The sequence below is a fragment of the Pelodiscus sinensis genome, chromosome 29, assembly GCF_052426305.1.
Source record: "Pelodiscus sinensis isolate ZL-2025 chromosome 29, ASM5242630v1, whole genome shotgun sequence".
Lineage (NCBI taxonomy): Eukaryota > Metazoa > Chordata > Testudines > Trionychidae > Pelodiscus > Pelodiscus sinensis.
In genome coordinates this window covers 13,791,972-13,811,864 of record NC_143080.1, presented here as the reverse complement: position 1 = coordinate 13,811,864, position 19,893 = coordinate 13,791,972, and the positions used below count along the sequence as shown (strand labels likewise).

General features: G+C 58.2%; 1 protein-coding gene across 2 annotated transcripts in view; it reads left to right on the top strand.

Moving 5' to 3' along the window:
• Positions 1-1,504: 1,504 nt before the first annotated feature.
• LOC102456764 (alpha-2-macroglobulin-like protein 1) overlaps positions 1,505-19,893 on the top strand; it is a 70,849-nt gene continuing 52,460 nt past the window's right edge. The window contains exons 1-9 of one of the 2 annotated variants that reach the window (XM_089773963.1): positions 1,505-1,679; positions 2,312-2,501; positions 3,459-3,621; positions 4,114-4,166; positions 5,750-5,770; positions 6,538-6,682; positions 8,990-9,074; positions 9,293-9,407; positions 19,480-19,594. In XM_089773963.1, the coding sequence (XP_089630089.1) occupies positions 1,609-1,679; positions 2,312-2,501; positions 3,459-3,621; positions 4,114-4,166; positions 5,750-5,770; positions 6,538-6,682; positions 8,990-9,074; positions 9,293-9,407; positions 19,480-19,594 (958 nt within the window). In that variant the 5' untranslated portion in view covers positions 1,505-1,608. Of the gene's footprint in view, positions 1,680-2,311; positions 2,502-3,458; positions 3,622-4,113; positions 4,167-5,749; positions 5,771-6,537; positions 6,701-8,989; positions 9,075-9,292; positions 9,408-19,479; positions 19,595-19,893 lie in introns of both variants that reach the window. The other variant, XM_089773962.1, reaches the window with a different exon arrangement.

Here is a 19,893-nt window from a genome sequence, read left to right as displayed (position 1 = left end):
TCCTGGACTCGCTCGTTCGGGCAGTTGCTTCCAGAGAGTGTCGTGTGTGGGTCAGGCACCAGCAGCAGCAGCCAGGCTGGCGGAGGACATGTCGAGGCCGAGGTTCCCTGGAAAGAAGGCCGACCCGACAGGGACAGGAGGAAGCCAGAGGAGCCCCTTTCTGGGAAAGCCGGGGAGAGGAAGGAGTCATTCGAAGAGCACGTGTGGGGGCTGGCAGTGACCTGTGGGCAGGACATAAGAAGCGGGACTGCCCGGACAACAGGCCTTGCGGAGACCAGATGGATTCTGAAGGTTAACTCAGGTGGAAGGACCCACCAGGAGGCAGAGTCTGCCCCACTGTCCTGATACTGGTAGGGAGGAAGCCCTGGTGAGGGGTAATGGACTCTGCATCAGCCCCCTTGTTCATGGGGAAGGAGCAGGTGGCACTTCGGTGCGCCCATGGGGACAAGAGGCCCTACCCAGTAGCCCCTGTGCTGCTGGAAGTCAGGGGTAGGTTCCCATGGAAGCGGGTGGGGGTAATGGACCAGCTACCATAACCTGTGGTGGTAGGTCAGGACTGGGCCCAATCTGGCATGAAGAGCGAAACAGGAGCCTCAGGGAAAGGCAAGAGATCCCCCAAGTGAGACAGAAGTGGGGTCACCAGGGCTACAGTGTGGGGAGTAGGACACGTAATAGGCAGCGTCCTAACCCGCAGGGACAGAAAGATGGGAAGTGAGTCTGGGGTAGCCCTTGCCCCTCCCAGGGAGAGGAGGCACAACTGGATCACTCCCCAAAGCAGCCCCCAGAAAAGGAGACAGCAACCCTGGTTGGGGCAATGCAGGAAACTGAGGCACAGATGGAGCCGCACAAAAGGGGGGCCAGACCCTGATCCCACAGTCCAGGTGGGAGGGGTACCAGAGGGAGGGTGCGGCTGGTGGGAACACCTGTGGGAAATGCCTGAATCTATAGGCCAGCCCTTTCCTGAACTGAGGGGAGAAGAGCTTCCCGAAGAAGGCCCGGGGACTGTTTAGGCACACATGGGTATTTGCCCTGAGGGGAATCCCTTAGCAAGGGCCAGGAACCCAGGAGCAAGGGCCAGCTCCCCAAGGAGAACCCCAGGTAAACGGGGGAAGAGCCACCAGCGGGGCGAAGAGTTTTAGGAATGGCAGGCCCAAACCGGACACTGCGTAAGTGGGGAGGAATGTGACAGGCTGCTGGCTAAGCCAGAGCTCTGCCACGGTAGCCGGGCCGAAGAGGCTGATGGCAAAGAGCTGAGCTAGCCCAGGCCTGAAGGGCTGTTACAAACAGCTACGGGCTTCCCGAGTAGAGGCTACTTAAGGCAGCAAGCGGGGACGTGAGAGGAGCCAGGTTCTGGCTGAGTGCGCTCCCAGGCAGATGGAAGAGATGGGTTGGTGGGTAAATATTGTCCTAGCTGCATGAGCCCGCCCCAGCCAGAGACCTGACCCGACCCTTCTGTGCCCGGCCCACAGGCGAAGCTCCGGCCCCGGAGTCTATATCAGGGCCCAGCAGGCTGGTCCCTGGCTCAGAGCGTGGGAGGGAGGAAGAAGGACTCAGAGGGGCGTGACGTGTGTGTGTCCCTTGTCCCAGCACGTCTGCCTGCACCCAGGAATGGGGGCCCCGGTAACCCCGGCCGGCCTGCTGCTCCTCCTGCACCTCACAGCTGGGACGTCTGCAGAGCCGTAAGCCCTGTCCGTGTCTGTCTGTCTGTCCACATTGTGGATGCTGGAAGGGTGAGGGTTTAGAAGGAGCCGGGGGCACTGATGAGGGGGCTGCTCAGCCAGAAACTGAGGGGACAGATCCATTCACCCTGGGACCTAAGCCCCCGACGCTGGGATCCTCCTGAGCCCCCCCTTTTCCAGCCCCCCCAGAGGCAGGGGGAGCTTGGCTCTGGCTAAGCAGCCTCTGTGGGCACAGGAGAGCTAGGTTCAGTGCCCACCTCTGCGCAGACGCCCTGTGCGCCCTCAGCCAGACACCCCCTCTCTGTGCCTCAGCCCCTCTGTACCATGGGCTGGTAATCCCCTGGGGCCACCGGCTCCCTCAGCTGGCCCCCATCTTGGGCCACGGCTGGGCTCTGCCAATGGGTCTGTCCAGCCCCAGCGCAGGGGCAATGAAGGGGCCAGGGATGGACGGGGACTCATCTCCTGTCTGTGCCCTGGGGGCCTCATGGAAGGGCCTTGCACTGTCCTGTAGAGAGACAAACCCGCCTCCAGCACCACAGGCCCAGCCCTGCCCCCTGCAGAAGGGACTTTCTCTGGGTTCTCCCCTCCCCTGCCCTGTCCCTGCCCCCACCCACGGTGCTGCCCCTCCCCAGGCACTATGTGGTGGTGAGCCCAGCCCAGCTCTACCACCCGCACACGGGGACGGTGTCAGTTCATCTCAGCGACCTCAACGAGACCGTCCGGGTGAGCGTCCGGCTGGAGAGGGGGGAGGGGCTCAGCAATGTCACCCTGCTGGAGAGAGAGGTCCAGGAGCCCCGTCTGCACGAGAACCTGAGCTTCCAGGTGAGCCCCCCCCCCAGCCCGGCCCTGGCCATGGGCACCGAGCCCGTCAGCCCTGGGCCTGCAGCCCCAGCCCGGCCTCAGGCCTCAGGCACAGACTGATCCCGGCCCTGGCCATGGGCAGCTGTAGCCACAGAGCGTCCTTCAGCAGCGACAAGCCGGAGGGGGCAGGGATGGGGGCGCAGACGGAGCCTTGGCTTTCAGCTCCACCGAGCGCCCGCCTGGTTCACTGTCCCTCCCCTTCAGGGCCCCTGGCTGGGCAGGGGGGTCCCACAGTTTGGGGGCTCAGGAATAGCTTTGCCTTAGGTGACCAGACGGCCTGTTTTTAAAGGGACTGTCCCGTATTTCAGCCCTCCTGGAGGTGCCTGTTTTCTCACAAGCAGGCAAATTGTCCCATATTTTCTCTCTCTTCCCTGTTCCCACCAGCACCGGCTGGTCCTGCTGCTGGCCAGATCCCTGTTTGCTGCCCACGGCCCCCCAGGGATGGTGGGGTCCAGTGGCCGATGATGGCAGTGGGAGTGCAAAGCTCAGCCTGCCGCTCCCCCTGCTGTGTCCTCTCCCCGTGGGACCCCTCGAGTTACAAAGCTGAGAATCCAGCTCCGCTGTGTGTGTGTTAACTGGGGCCCAGTCAGCTGATTGCCGTTGAACTCCCCTGAATACGATTCAACACACGCTGCCAATGGGCCCCCCCCCATTAGGTTGCATGTGAGTCCTGAGGTGTTATAGTAACCCCAGGCTTGTGCCTCAGTTTCCCTGGGCACTGCACAAATGAATAGATGAGGGATGGGAATTTGGGGTGTTCTACGTGCTTGTAGATTTACATCTGGCTGTGGATGGGGGTGCAGAGACCACCAACTCTCCATACGTGTCAGTGACACCCCCCACTCCGCGCAGTACTGGGTCTGCGCCCCGACCGGCCCGTCACTGGTCACTGTGGCCTTGCTGGGGTTCCCTGTGCAGGTTCCAGCCCCGTCTCGGGGGCAGCAGGAAGCCGCAGAGCTGCACCTCTCGGTGCGGGGGGACACCCTGCAGTTCTCGGAGCGGACGACAGTGCTGCTGCGGGTGCTGGAGCCGGGGACCTTTGTGCAGACGGACAAGGCCGTCTACAAGCCGGGACAGACAGGTGAGGGGCAGGGGCTGCAGGAGGGGTTTGGTGGGGCCCCAGGCCCTTGGGAGGGACCCTGGGCTGTGGGGAGGGGAGGGGGGCTCTGGGGATACGGGACTCTCACTTGTAGGCCCCTGTCTGCACCCGGCCCAGGGGTGAGAGGCTCAAAGCCTGAGCCCATTTGGGGGCCTGCATGGAACCAAGGGGGGTCTCAGCCCATCCTTGGTGCTGGCTGCAGGGGCCCCGATCGGCCTCCTCTGGCAGCCTCAGCAGGGAGGCCGGGGTCTGGCTGGGCCCTGGAGGCTCAGCTCCCTGCAGCCGCCCAGGGCAGGGCCACGGCCCGTGGGCAGAGGCAGCGTGGGGAAGCTCGCGCCGCCCTGCCCGGGCTGTGCCCGTTGCGAGGGGTCACAGAGGCCGTCAGTGCCTGGGCGTCCGGCTGGCACCGTCCCCCGGGAATCACCCAGAGAACCAGGCCGGGGCTGACTCCCCTCTGCCTCTGCCCCTTTGCAGTGAAGTTTCGAATCGTCACTTTGGACAAAGACTTTGTTCCCAGCGCCAGGCCGGTGAGAGCGGGGGTGGGGTGAGAGCGGGGGTGGGGCTGGCCTGTGGGGGCGGGGTGAGAGCGGGGGTGGGGTGAGAGCAGGGGTGGGGTGAGAGCGGGGGTGGGGTGAGAGCGGGGGCGGGGTGAGAGCAGGGGTGGGGCAGGCCGGTGGGGGCGGGGGTGGGGTGAGAGCGGGGGTGGGGCAGGCCAGGCCGGTGGGGGTGAGTGAGGGGTGAGAGCGGGGGCAGGGTGAGAGTGGGGGTGGGGCAGGCCTGTGGGGGCGGGGGTGAGGTGAGAGCGGGGGTGGGGCAGGCCAGGCCGGTGGGGGTGAGTGAGGGGTGAGAGCGGGGGCAGGGTGAGAGTGGGGGTGGGGCAGGCCGGTGGGGGAGGGGGTGGGGTGAGAGCGGGGGCGGGGTGATAGCGTGGGTGGGGCAGGCTGGTGGGGGTGGGGGTGGGGTGAGAGTGGGGGTGGGGCAGGCCTGTGGGAGCGGGGGTGGGGTAAGAGCGGGGGCGGGGTTGGCCGGTGGGGGCGGAGGTGGGGCAGGGCAGGGTGAGAGCAGGAGTGGGATGGGGCAGGAATGGGGGCAGGGTAGGGTGTGAGGGGGAGCCCAGGGCTAGGGGTGCCAGATGGTTCCAAGAGAAATACCGAACACTTGACATTACATCCCTATCTCCATTCCACCCGAGTTAGAGACTCCCCGACAGTTCTGTTTTCTGTTTTCTCCATTTCTTTCCCGGACAGAAAGCTCGGATACGGGACTGTCCGGTTCAAACCCCTGCCCAGGCTGGGGCAGGAACCTCAGTTCGTGTCTGTGCTGCACAAGGGGGTCTAGGGTTGCCATGTGTCCAGTATTTTTGCCTCCTGTCTGGTTTAAAAAAAAAAAAATTCAGAAAATAGCGGACACCTGATTTTTTTTTCCTGGCCACGAGGAGAAAATACTGGACGGTCCGTGTCAATAGCGGACCCCTGGCAACCTGCACACGCTCAGAAACTGGCCCCAGCCTCCCCCCCCGGCTTCTTCTTTCAACAGAATTTTCCCCCGGTGGTTGGGGGGGGGGGTCAGTGTTTTGGTTAAACCATCTGGCATCCCTAGGGGGTCACTGCGGGTTCCACTGAGCCTGAGGGCGGGCGCTGGGCTGTACCGAAGTCTGTGATTGGCTGTGGGTGCCGCCCCTCACCCCGGATGCGCGTCATTGGCGCCCTTCTGCCAGACAGTGCTGAGCGCTGTGGGGGGGCAGGATCAGGCCCAGCGTGTAAATTCGGATTTACAGCTCCCCCCCCCAGCCCTGCGCCCAGCCACTGGCTGCAACATCCCCCCGGCCCGGCCCGGCCCTGCCCTCGGCAGAGACACCAGCATCCCAGCCCTGCTCCCCCCACAGACCAGCCACCGCTGCCCTGGGTGCCCCATGGTGGGGTCAGGGGGGGCCCCTGGGAGGTGCGAGAACTCCAGCTCTATGGTCCCAGCGGGGGCAGATCTGGGGCCCTTCATGTGACCCCCGGCCCCAGAGGCACCCGGGCCCTGGGCAGTCCCAGGCAGAGCCGTGGGGGGGGGGGGGGGGGGTCCTGTCCCTCTAACCGGCATCTCCTGTCTGTTTGCTTTGCAGCTGCCCCTGGTGACCCTGCAGGTCAGTCTGTCCCCCCAGCCTTCTCCTCCTGTCTGGCTCAGCCGAGGGCAGTGGGGGGGGGGTTCAGTTGTGGGGATCCCAGAGGGGTCTGGGCTCTGACCACAGGGTCCAGCAACCACCCTAGACCCCCCTGCCCGTGGGGTGCACAGGGTCCCAGAGCAGAGGGTGTTTCTGAGCCAGGCTACATGGGGGTGGGGAGGGACATTTGTGCCGTCGGGTTACGTCCTCCCCACCCGCGTTCGCAGCCTCTGGGGCTGTCCAGGTGGTGGGGGCCTGGTGGGGATCCCTGCATGAGTCACTCACCCCAAATGTTCCCAGCCCCATGCACTGGTTTGGGCCAGTGGGGAACTCACTGGGGGCTCCCTTGGGAAGGGAGGGGCGGTCTCTGGGGGCTGCAGAGAAGAGGGAAGATTTGGGGGCAGCTGTTTGGGGGAGGGGAACAGGGAGAGTTACCATGGAGGCCTAGAGCTGAGATGGAGACGGTCCCTAGGGCTGTTCCCTGGGCTTTGTCCAGGCTGGAGATGGGAAGCCCACGGGAGCCTGTTCCCGAGCCGGTGCCCTTGGGTCAGGGTTGCAGGGTGTTGGCGGGAGGTACCGTGGGGGGTGGGAACTTGCCCAGGGCTGCCCCGCGCTGCCTGCTCCAGGCTAAGGAGAAGATCTGAGGCCCCGGCCGTCGATCCAGCCCCGCCAGCAGCGCCAGGCACTCGGGGGCTGCCGGGTGGAGCCGTGTGCGGGCAGCGGCTGAGCAGGGCGTGTCCGTGTGCCAGGATCCCCACGGGAACCGCATCGCCCAGTGGCGAGATGTGACTCCGCAGCAGGGCATCGTGGATCTGTCCCTCCCGCTGGCTGCCCCAGGGCCGTACGCCATCGAGGTGCAGGGGACCAGGCGTTGGTTCAGCGTGGAGGAGTACGGTGACCAGCCGGGCCCAGGTAGGGTTGCCAGATGGTTTAACAAAAAATACCGAACCCCTCCCCCCCCGCCCACCAAAAAGAAACACCGGAAAAAATTCTGTCGGGGCTCGGGGGGGAAAAAAGTTGTTAAGCAAAAGTTGCATCACTCCCTCCAGTTTGGGGCCACAATGCACCCACCCCTCTCCTGAGCCAGGCCCCTCTAGTGCCCCCCCTCCCAGTGCCTTCTCCCCTCCCCCTGAGGCAGGCATCCCCAGCATTGGGAACGCCCTGCCCCAATCAGATCCCACCCCCTGGCAGAGCCAGTCACCGGAGGAACGGGTGAGTTAATCCCACTTTTAAAGTGTCTGCTCCTGCCGCCCGGCCCGGCTGCCTCGGCTCACAGCGTGTAGAGGGAGGTATCATGTGGGCCAGAGCAGCGTGCGCCCTGCTCCTACCCCAGCCTGCCGCCCCCCCCCCCAGCGTGGAGCCCAGCAACTGCCCCCGCCTGCCCCCCTTTGCTACACCTCTGCTGTGCTCCTCCCTCCCCCGCCCCCCAGCGGAACACTGTCCCCCCCAGACTTCTGTCCCAGGAAAACGGGAAACACCGGACATGGCACATTGCACACGTGCGGAATTTCCTGGGTTTCTTACTGGATGGAGCCTGCAATACCCGACTGTCCGGGTGGAAACTGGGCACCTGGTGTGACGTAGTGGGGGTACCTGGCTGGTTTCTATGCTGCTGGCTCTGGGGTAACCCCCACTGGCTGCCGTGGGTACCACAACCCAGCAAAACAGGATGAGTCACTATGCAAACCAGTGGCCAGACACCCCCCATGGAGAGGAACAAAGGAAGGTGGAATGCTGCCCTGGCTGGGGGGCAGGGCTGGAAGAGAGTTGGTTAGTTCCTGTCTGGAAAGCAGGGGAGAAGGAGCTGGGGAGGGGGGCTGGGACTCCCCTATCTCAAGGGGAGCACTGAGGCCTCTTAGCCCTAGTTCCTGTAACTCCAATAAACCACCCTCAATTCCACTGGCTGGTGGAGTCTGTTTGTGCCATTTCGGGGTGCAGGAGACGGGGGACCCCCAACGCGCCGTCACACCTGGCAACGGGGCAGCGACGGAGGGCGGGGAGGAGGATTCCTGAGTCTCCTGGGGGTGATGTGTCTGGGGGTCCCTGGGAGCTCAGAGCCTTGGGACTGGCCCAGCCAACACCATGAGACCCTGGGCATCAGCTACCCCATGCCCCTGGAGTCTGGGGGAGGGGAATTTAAGCTCTTTGCTCCTCCCCGCCCTGCCCCACTCTACTCTGGGGCCTGTGGGAGGGGAGTTCAGGATCCCAGTCCCACTCTGCAGCTGGTTTCAACCTCATTTCATTTGTGGATCCTGGGGAAGTCTCAGGCCCGTGACACAGTTGCCTTTGGTGCAAGTGTGAGGCGCAAACACACGCAGCAGAATGCAGAGCATGGGGCACGTGCTGGGCCTGGCGCTTGGTGCGGCCTGAGAGAGGAGCTGGCCTGGGGGCTGCTGTGGAACTGACACCCCCCCCGGGTTGGGCCTGCCAGGGGGCGTTCCTGAGCTTGGGACGGTCGGAGAAGCAGATCAACTCTTCTGGGCACGTTCCCTTCCTAGTTCATGGACCCCTTGGATATAGTCTGTGGAGCGCTGCTAGAAAACCGCTGCTCTGGGGCCCTGGGCAAGGGACACGCAGACTCTGCCCCATCCCAGCCTTGCCCCAGTTGGCCGTAAGCCCTGCCCGAGGGCTCAGATGCTGCTGCTGAGCCTGATCCCTGTGGGTCCCAACCAGTCCCCACCTGCCTGCAGCCCCCGCACCTCAGCGCTCAGACACCCGGCCAATGAGACCCCCACGTGGCCCCTGCTCCTGGGGACATTAGGGATGTAAAAGTGTAACTGTGTAAACGGGGAACCAAGGAGCCTGGGCCCATCGGTTAACGTTTACGGGAATATCTCTGCCCTTTGTCCTGCTTCCTGGGCAAAAGGTGTCACCTGGTCACATCCCCTCCTGGGTCAGGTGACGAAGGCATCGGCCATTGTTTACATGCAGGCAGATGGGCAGCCTCTCTGTGTCAGTCACACCCAAAATTCCCATCACCTCTGGGCTGTGTCTCAGTTGGGCTGGTTTGAGCAGGCCGGTGCTGGGGGCCGTGGGAGCAGCCAGAGGGAGGGGCTGGGGGCAAACAGGGCCATTAGCAGTGGCTCTCAGGATGCCACTTCTGACAGCTCCCCCCACCCCAGCATGGGGCTCACATCTTGTGAGGAACCCCCCAAGCTGGGGCTGTGGGTCCTTTCCACTCCCTCCCTCTCTGCCCTCCAGAGCCACCCAAGTTCGAAGTGACCCTCCAGCTGCCCCCCGTGGTGACGGTGCTGGACGAGACGCTCCACCTGCGGGTGTGTGGCCGGTGAGTGTGAACCCAGCCCTGCCGGGCCGGTAACAGAGGGCTGGTTCCCCTGGACCTGACTCCCCTCCCCCGTGCTCCTTGACCAGGACGTGACATGTTCCTGCCCGCTCCCCCCGCCTCTGTCTCTGTGCTGGGGGGTCACCCTGCCACCCAAACCCCCACCCACCCCAGCAAGGAACCCTCTCCCACTTCCCCTTTCTCTTCCCTCTGCTGCTCAGATACACTGACGGGAAGCCCGTGCTGGGGAGAGTCCAGGCCACCCTGTGTCGGCTCGGAGAGCAGTGGTTCCATAATAGGAGGATCCAGGGCGTGTGTGAACATCTCACGGGCCAGGTGAGTGCGACTGGAGGCGCCAGGGTGGGGCTCTGTGACTTACTGTGAGAATCATGAACATTCCTCTGGGATCCCTCATCCTCCCTTTGCAGCCTGGGGCCTGATCCGGCTCTCATCTGCCCTGGGGGTAAAATGGGAGGGGCCCAGTGTTGACAATGGAGAGACCCTGCTGTAAGGCTTCTTCAGGCGATGTCCCCGTGGGTGCTGCACTGTGGGTGTTGGGTCGTCCTGGAGCCTCAGGTCAGAGCTTTTCTAGCCGTTGTCGGTTGAGCATGCGCGCAAGGCGCCTCATGCCATTTGTGTGTTGGCACTTTACACACGGCCCAACCCCCCCTTCAGTCCCTCGCTTACCCCCTCGGTCTCGGACAGAGCTCGTCTTTCACCTCAGGCGTTCATCCTCCTCACGTAGGTCGTTAGCTTAGTTTTCTTAGTTAATTGCTTAGTTGGTCTTTCTTCTTGTTCTGGTTACTTGCTTAAAAAAACCAAAAAAGGACTAAAAAGGGTTTTTCAGTTGTGGAGGGAGCTGCGGGGCAGCGGCGGCACCCTGACCGAACGCCAACTCGCTTGACTAATCTCAGCCCTTACCTGCCACTTTTCTTTCCCTCATTTAAAAAAAAAAAAAGTCTGAGAAGAAGCCGAGGGGGCCAGTCCAGAAAATGAAGCACTGGGCCCCCCATTAATGATGCCCATGTGAGGCTCACTGGGGTTCAGAAAATGCAACACGTCAGGGCCCCAGGTCTATTTGGCTGGCCACTCGGCAGGTATTCCTTGTCTTGGAGAAGCTCACGGCCCCCAACAATGTGAACATGCTGCAGCCTCAGGACTAGGGCCCGGGATGAGAGGGAGCTTCGGCTCTGCGTGACCCTCTTTGAAAAGGCTTCGCAGCCCACTGGCAAATCACAGCCATCTAGACTCCTGTGGAGGCTGCTGAAAAGAGGGCTGTGTCCTCCTTGCTGAGACATCACTCAGAGAGCCTCCCCCACAAGATCTCTTCCCCCGACCCGTCACCCAGGGTGAGCAAGGGAGATACGCTGGGCACCTCTGGTACCGTGGCGCTGAGACCATCTAGCAGTGCCGCTTCTGCAACTGCTTGCACCACTTTGGTGCTGACCCAGTCTCCTCAGCACTGGAAGGTGCCTCTCAGAAACTCTGGCACCAGCGCCCACGAGATCACAAGACCTGACACTGGCGGAGGTGTTGGCACCGGTACCCAAGCAGCTGCACTGAAAATCGTTGGTGCCGCCTTCTACTGCATCAGCACCAACTTCAGTGACATGGGCACCGACAGAACACCTTCCGAACGACGAATGCACGGCACTGCTGAGACCCGACTGGGAATCCTTAGCACTGGAAAGACAGGACAGCCTCCATTCTTCCCTCCCGCCCTCTAGGGAACTCTCCCCGGTACCGTTTTCACCCTGCGCTTCTCGGGATTCTGTGAGATCTCCGGTGTTCTCTGTGCGCACGTCACTCGGAGAGGAGACTCAGAGAAGTGTCTTTTCCTCACGACGCTCCTCCTGCACTATTATCATCACAGTCCTCCTCACTGCTGTTATTCTCATCGCAACAGACCAGAGAATACATGTCCCACCGATGACTTGAAACATTTTCCAAGAATTTTTTAACAGGGTGGCTGTGACTCCGCCCCTGCCCCCGGACGGGCCCCACCTCCCCAGCGCTGCTGTGCATGCTCCCTCCGTGCACCGGGAGGTTTAAAGGGGGAGAGAAAGTGGCAGAGCCTCCTGGCCAGCTGTGTGGACACTGCTGCCGGTGGCGAGGACGTGAGGTTTGCAGCCCCCACCGCGACCCCACACACCGGGGCTGACCTTGGCTCCCAGCTCTTGGCTCCAGGAGTGGTTCTCACAGGGTTTAAAACTGCCCTTGCCGCCTGAAAGGGCTTGGGGTGGGGGATGGAGTCCTGAGCTGTTGTCCCTCCCACTAGGGCCCTGGGCCAGGATCCACTGGAACGGGTGGGCCCGGGTCCCCCTAACAACCCAGGCTGAAGCCCAAAGCATCTGGCCACATCACTGACAGTTGTGGGGGAAATAAACAGACTGTAGGGATCCTCATTGGGGCCTCTGGGACCCCTCTGAAGGTAAGAGGGGTGAACTGGAGCTTGGGTGGTGGAGACTGTCACGAGACACCCGGGGAGGCGTGGGCACCAGAGGGGACATTGGTTTCCCAATCTCAGGACCGGCCCCCCTAGGGCTAGAATAAAAGGAGGGGCCCCAGGAGGCTGCATAACCCCAAGGCCGGGGCTTGGCCCTGGGAGCCCCTCCTGACAGTGGCCTTGAGCCAAGAGATCCAGTTCCAGGAGGTGGATGAAGAACAACACGGCCTCCTGAGCAGTATCAGTCCTGCCTCTTGGGGACAGATCGCGCTGCCCATTATGGGGGTATCGGACGAGACACGGCGAACCCCAGCTTCCACCCAACCCACGAACAAAGGAGTTGACAGGAGTATTTTGTCTTCTGGCTCAGTCATTCGCTGAAGCACAGGCTGGCTGGGAAACATTTTAAGCTCTGGAAGCCTTAGCTCTGCAGGCAGGCAGGCTGGTTTGGCTCCTGGCTGATAAGTCTCCTGGCCACAGCCTGCCTCTGACACCCCAGCCCCTCCTGCCCCAACCCTTTGCCCCCCACTCAGCATATCCAAACCCTCTGTCCCCTCTTGTACCCGTACCCCCTCCCAGATCTGCCACCACAATCCCCTACTACGCTAGGTCACATTGCAGTCCCCTGCCCTAAGTCACAACAGCCTCCTTCACCCAAACTCCCACCCAGACTCCAGTCTCCCTCCTGCACCCCAATCCCTTACCCTAAGCTCCCCTCTGCACCCAACCTCTATCCCAGACCCTGCCCCTCCTCCATTAATGTCATGGAAGAGTGCGGCCCTCAACCGCCTTCCAAAATCTTGGAATGGTCCCACCGTAAAAAATTATCCCCCCCCCCCCCCCCCCCCCGCGCTAAGGCTACACAATTCAAATCCGTTCTCGGTGACAGAGAGCACAGGAAGCGAGATTGTTTGGCAGGAAGCGACATTCCTCTGCCACATTGCAGCTTAGAATCACAAACTATTCGGTGACTTTGAGAAGTGTTACAAACTAGCTGAGTGAACGGAACATTTCTCAGACTCCAGGAGGCCCGTACTCAGATCGGTCATCCACGAGGGCCATGCCATTGTCCGTACCGCTTTACAGGCCTCACTTGACGTGGCTGACACGGCAGCGAGGCCGACAGCTCCAGTGGTCATGAGGCCCAGGGCTTCGTGGCTTCAAGCAGTGGGAGCGCCCAGGGAGTTGCAGTCTAAGGCAGATAAACAGAAGCTCTTCGCAGCCAAGATGGTCGATGTCCTACGTAGCAGCAAGGACTCCCTAGCGCTGGGCATGTGTGCACCACTGTATCGACAGGAGCGCTATACCCCTTAGAACAGGAACAAGGACAATTATTACAACCAACACAGCAAGGGTCATATGACTACAACGGACCCAGACAACGGCCTCAGAAGACGCGTCCACCCCAATCCCATTTCTCAGGCTCCCAGGCTGCAAAGCAGCAGATTTGAACCTTTGGTCGAGGGTCTGCCTGAGCTCCCCATGCATCCAGTGCCAGCAGGCCAGTATCATCTTTTCGCCTACCGACTATGTCCCTTTCCCCCCCACTGGAACTCCATAACATCGGACCAGGGGGTGCTAGAAATCATTCATACGGATACACCGTTCCTTTCACTTCACTTCCCCTGACGCCCCTCCCCCGTCCCTCTTCAGGGACTAGGGAAGTTAAATATCGGTTAATTGAATAGTCGAGTAACCTCATGAATTCTTATCGGTTACTCGACTATTCTATAGTCCCCGGGGGCAGGGCCGGCAGCCAGTGCGCTCTGGCCCCACTCCCAAGGAGCCCCCTGCCACTCTGAGCTGCTGTCTCTAGTACAGAGGCAGCAGTGCAGGGTGTCAGGTAAAAGCTGGTCCATAAAGGAGCCAGTTTAAAAACCAGCTACTCTCGCAGACTGGCTGCCTGGCACCCTGTGCTGCTGCCTCTGATAAAGAAGCTGCAGTGCAGGGTAACAGCAGCCCCCGGTGTGGGGGTGGGATCTGAGCTCCTGGACCTGGAGGGATCTGGAAATAAGCTGGGCTGCCTGCCTGGCCCCTAATACACTTTAACTGCACTTTGTAGGATCTGCTTAACAGCCGGGTATGACACGATTTTAATGCAATTTAGATGCAATGTGAGTATGTGACTTCGCTTTCCAGCTAATGGCTGCTGCTCTTCAGTCTAGCTGCAGAGGAAGGCGTTAGGCCTTCCGTTATGGCTACAGGCCTTCTAACTTGGCTATACTATATTGTTACAGTCCCAAGTGCAGGACTCTCTGCTTGTCCTTGTTGAACCTCATTAGATTTTTTTTGGCCCAATCCTCCAATTTTTCTAGGTCACTCTGGACTCTATCTCTGCCCTCCAGCGTATCTACCTCTCCCCATAGCTTAGTGTCATCTGCAGACTTGCCGAGGGTGCAATCCATCCCCTCATCCAGGTCATTAATAAAGATGTTGAACAAAACTGGCCCTAGAAACAACCCTTGGGGCACTCCACTTGATACTGATCACCAACCAGCCTTCGAGCTGTTGATTACCACCCACTGAGCCCAACAATCTAGGCAGCTTTCCATCCACCCAAGAGTCCATTTATCCGGTCCATACTTCCCGAACTTGCTGGCACTGATACTGTGGGAGACCAGATCAAAAGCTTTGCTAAAGTCAAGACAAATCACGTTCTTCACTTTCCCCATGTCCTCAGAGCCAGTTACCTCTTCACCGAAGGCAGCCATGTTGGTCAGACACGACTTGCCCTTGGTGAATTCATGTTGACTATTCCTGATCACTTTCCCCTCTTCCAAGTGCTTCAAAATGGATTCCTTGTGTGTCCCCTCCATGGTTTTTCCAGGGACTGAGGTGAGGCTGATGAGTCTGTAGTTCTCTGGATGGTCCATTTTCCCTTTCATAATGATGGGCACTACACTTGCCTTTTTCCACTCATCTGGGGTCTCCCCTGATCACCATGGCTGCGTCTAGAATGGCAAGTTTTTCCGCAAAATCATCTGATTTTGTGGAAAAACTTGCTAGCTGTCTACACTGGCCGCTTGAATTTCCGGAAAAGCACTGACAATCTACTGTAAAATCATCAGTGCTTTTCCGGAAATACTATGCTGCTCCCGTTCGGGCAAAAGTCTTTTTCTGAAAGACTTTTGCGCGAAAGGGCCAGTGTAGACAGCACAGTATTGTTTTCCGCCAAAAAGCCCCAATCGCGAAAATGGCGATCGGGGCTTTTTTGCGGAAAACCGCGTCTAGACTGGCCATGGACGCTTTTCCACAAAAAGTGCTTTTGCGGAAAAGCGTTCTGCCAATCTAGACGTGCTTTTCCAAAAATGCTTTTAACGGAAAACTTTTCCGTTAAAAGCATTTTTGGAAATTCATGCCAGTCTAGATGTAGCCCATGAGTTTTCAAAGGTAACAGCCAATGGCTCTGCAATCTCATCAGCCAACTCCCTCAGGAGCCTCGGATTCATTAGATCCAGTCCCATGGATTTGTGTGAGTCCTAAATAGTTCTTAACTTGTTCTTTCTCACTGGGGGCTGCTCACCACCTTCCCATACTGCGTTGCCTACTGCAGTAGTCTGGGAGCTGGCTTTGTGAAGGCAGAAGCAACAAAAGCATTGAGTGCTTGAGCTTTTCCCACATCAACTGTCACTGAGTTACTTCCCTCATCCAGTAAGGGCCCCACATCCTCCGTGGTCACCCTCTTATTGCTAACATGCCTGTAGAAACCTTTCTTGTTACCCCGCACATCCCTTGCTAGCTGCACTTCCAGTTGTGTGTTGGCCTTCCTGATTACACCCCTGCGTGCTGGAGCAGTATGTTTATACTCCTCCCTAGTCATCTGCCCAAGTTTCCACTTCTTGTGAGCTTCCTTTTTGTGTACAAGCTCTCCGAGGATTTCACTGTTAAGCCAAGCTGATTGCCTACTGTATTTGCTTTACATACTGCGCATCGGGATGGTTTCTTCCTGTGCTGTCAATAAGGCTTCTTTAAAATCCAGCCAGCTCTCCTGGACTCCTTTCCTCTTCATCTTAGGCAGCCAGGTTGGGAATCCTGCCCGTCAGTTCTCTGAGGGAGACAGTCTGCCTTTCTGAAGTCCAGGGCGTGTATTTTTCTGCTCTCCCTTCTTCCTCTGGTCAGGATCCTGAATTGACCATCTCATGATCACTGCTGCTCAGGTTGCCACCCACCTCTACTTCCCCTGCTAGTTCCTCCCTGATTGTGAGCAGCAGGTCAAGCTGCGCACGGCCCCTGGTTGGTTCCTTCAGCACTTGTACAAGGAAGTTATCCCCAACATTCTCCAAAAACATCCTGGATTGTCTGTGCTCTGTTGTATCGGTCTCCCAAGAGATGTCCAGGTGATTCAAGTCCCCCATGAGAACCAGGGCCTGTGATCTGGAAGCTTCTCTCAGTTGTCTGAAGAAATCCTCGTCTGCCTCATCCACCTGATCCGGTCTATAGCAGACACCAAGCATAACATCACCCCCTGTTGCTTCTACCTCTAAACTGAACCCAAAGACTCTCAACAGGCTTTTCTCCTTCTATATGCTGAAGTTCTGAGCAATCCTACCGCTCTCTGACATACAGTGCAACCCCTCCTCCTTTTCTCCCCCGCCTGTCGTTCCTGAACAGTTTATGCCCTTCCATGACAGCTCCAGTCATGTGAGTCATCCCACCAAGTCTCCTTTATTCCAATCAAATCATAGTTCTTTGACTGTGCAACGGCTTCTAATTCTGCCTGTTTGTTCCCCAGGCTTCTTGCGTTCATGGACAAACCCCTTAGATAACTAGCTGATTGCCCAACCATCTCCATATGAATCAAGGGCCCTCCTCTGTTGCATGTTCCTCCTTGTGTTCCTTCCCAGTATCCCACTTCCCCACTCAGGGCTTTGGTCACCATCCCCCAATTAACCAAGTTTAAAGCCTCCTCACTAGGTTTGCAAGCCTGCCCGTGAAGATGCTCTTCCCTCTCTTCATTAGGTGGATCCCATGTCTTCCTAACAATCCCTCTGCCTGGAACAGTATCCCACAGGAGATGACTCCAAAGCCCTCTCTCCAACACCCTCTGTGCAACCACGCATTCACTTCCACGATCCCTCCCTGGACCTTTTCCTTCAACAGGGAGGATGGATGAGAACACCACTTGTGCCTCAAAATGCTTGATCCTTCTTCCCAGTGCTACATAATCTGTAGTGACCCGCTGTCATGTGGTTCGATATTTGGGTACGAGAGGAGCCAGTGAAAATACCTCCGATAAACTCTTGTTAACTTTATTGTGCGCAGACTGGTAAAGGAAAGTGATGCAATGTTATACCCACCTATTGCAATAGACGGGATAGTTAGCACAGACAATAATATAAACACAAGATATTTATTTCTATAAATCACACACCGTTCCGTCTGACAATCATAAGTGGGAGTTTGTGGCCTCAGTTTCCCCACGTGCAGAGGCGTTCACAGTGCATCGTTCGGTAGGAACAGGAACAGCTTTTAGTTGCAACGAGTAAGGTAGTGGGGACACCTTACCCAGTCCCTCCCACTGATTCTCTTTTCTACACCTCTATTTGTACTCGACTTGGTCATTTCTAGTAAAATCTACCAACTGATTCCGTATTGTATCTGCCCATATTTGGGTACATCCTGCAATTCAAACTGTGCTGTGCTTGACTGATAGTTCCATGACAGCATCTGTGATTTTTTACTTATTAGAAATATTATGTCTGAGCACCAGGCTTGTCCCAATGTTCTTGGCATGGTTTCACTCTAGCAATACTCCCTACGCACTAGTGTTTTAAGGCACTCCTGACACTCAAAGCCCCTCACCTCGACCTGGCCTACGTGCTTCTGTGCCCCAGACTTGAGTCAGGCCTGGGTTTGCTGTGTTAGAAAACTGCACTTTGGGCAAGGCAGCCATCGTTAGTCTGGTCAAGGCAGGGCTGGACAACTCAGACGTTTGTTATTATTCTGGTCAAGATGGGGTTGTCCAGGCTCCCCTACACCTGTTCCAGGTCATTCTTGGCCGTACTGTGAGTTCCCACATGGAGAAGTAGGAAGGGGGAGTGGTCCAAAGGTCGATCAGTCTTGGAAGACTCTTGGCCACATCCTGAATTCTAGCTCTAGCAAGCAGCACACTTCTTGAGATTCGTGCTCTGGATGGAAGATGGATGACTCCGTCCCTCTTAGGAGGGAGTTCCCAAGCACCACCATCTGTCTCCTTCCCTTGGGAGTGGTGGTCATGGAGGCCCCATCCCTTCATCTTCCTTTTTGGAACTCAGGGTTCATGCTTGGGCCACTCGTCCTTCAATCTTCTCTTCCAATATGGAGCCCAGCTTGCACTTTGTACAGATGAAATCACGTCTGTCTTCGGGGAGGAAGGCCAGCGTGGCACATGCTGTGCAGGTCACACCAGCTGATCTTTCACTCTCCATCCTGTCTCCTTCTGAGAGACTCCTCAGAGGTTGTTTTTATTGCCCCGAAGCCTGAAGGGGAGAAATGAGAGAGAAAAAAGAAGAGACAGAAAAGAAAGAAAAACACCAACCACTGTGGGGCTCCCGCCATGGCGAACTCCCAGGCAAACTCCCATGCAGACCCCCTGTTCGCTGCTCACTAAGTTCACTCTGGCTGCCCTTTTAATAAAACTTCTGGCTCCACCTAGATGCCCCTACTTGGAGCCTTGCCTGTGATCCAGTTGGTCTTTCAAGGTCACCTGGAACAAAACACTCCCAATTCACACTTTTCAATCAGAGAAGCACATGGTCAAACAGACCTCACAAAGGATAATTAGATTCTTCCCAGGGTTTTATTTCAATCAGGTAGTTTTGATTTTAGTTTAGTTTAAAAGAAGTTTTAAAGAAAGCCAAGTGCACCGAGCCCCCTTGAAACTGCCCCACCAAACTCCCAGTTCACTAGCTCCCTGGTTGCTTATTAGCAGGCTTTATATAACCCTTCTTCACAGCCCCGCTGCCTGGTTAAGGCTTGATGAATGAACAAAGGGCTGGGTTAATGAGCAGCAATCCCATTCCAGGCACAGCCCATTGTCCTGGCACAACCAAACCCTGACACTGCTTTAAGGTTTGATAAGAGAAAGCTGCATCCCAAGTGTGGTGGTTCTACCTCTTCCCGTTTAGGAGTTCTTGATCAACTGGTCAAGCAGACAAACAAACTTTAAAATGCAGGGTAGGTTAGATACAAGGCTCCTGTCAGCTAATTGCTAAATTATCTGCTGGAAAATTGAAGTGTTGGTACCTAAGTAGCCCCTCGAAAAGAGGGTTCCCATACTTGAACTTTCGAAAGATGACACCCCTGACAGCGTATCAGTATCCATATCTACCAACTCCCATGGCAACATGAATACAATATGAGTTGGTAGATACGGATACAGATACGCTCCCTGTCAGGGGTGTCATCTTTTGAAAGTTCAAATATGGGAACCACTGGAATCATGGTTCAAGTTGTCCCCTAAGAAGATTGGAAATGGTGCACTGCCACTAGCACCACTCCCCTTCCCAGGGCGCAGAGCGGAGCCCCAGGATGAGTCATTGTCCCCCCGAGGGGAGGCAGGGAAATGACCCTTGCAGGCCCCACAAGAGTCTGTCTGGTGTCCCGGGCGTTTCCTGTTGGGTGCTCTGGGCTGTCTCCACACTGGCGGTGAGTCACAGCCCCAGCTCTCACCTGGCACAGGGGGTTCGGGTGTTCCCAGTGGGTCAATGCCGGCAGCGTCCCCAGCACTCAAGGGAGGCTCGACACCAGCACCTGCCGAGGGCCCTGCGACATGTTGGCCCAGCACTAAGGCCCCAGGAGACCAGCTCCTGCCAGGGAGTATTTCCAGGTTCAGCTGAGACCCCCTGGGCATGAGCCGGCACCTGCCCTGTGTTTCCCCCCTCCCAGTGCTCCCCCGGCCCAGCCGGATTAGGAACCTGCTGGCTGACCCTGCGGGGTCTGGGGCCCGGCTGCTGCTAACGGGCTGCGCTTCTCTCCCTGCAGACTGAGAGTGACGGCTGCCTTTCCTGGGAGGTGGGGATGGCTCCCTTCCACCTGACCAGCTCTGACTACCAGATGAACCTGGAGGCCATGGCCTCTCTTGTGGAGGAGGGGACAGGTGGGCCTGAACCCAAGCAGACCTGTGCACAGAGGCAGAGGGGTCTCCCTGCAGTGACAGGGCCAGTGCTAGGCCAGCCCTTTAGAGATGGGCCCGGGGCAGCGTTTGTGGTGGGGGCTGGGTTCCGGTTCGGCCCCTCACAGGGCTGGAGCCCTCATGTGAGCTCAGATCTGGGCCCAGCCCTGAACTCCCCACAGCTTGGGGGGCTCAGAGCCGGGTTCTGGGCCCGTCTTTAACACTGGCTGACACGATGAGCTTCTCCCCAGCCCTGCCCCCAGCCGGGGTCTGGACAGTTTCCC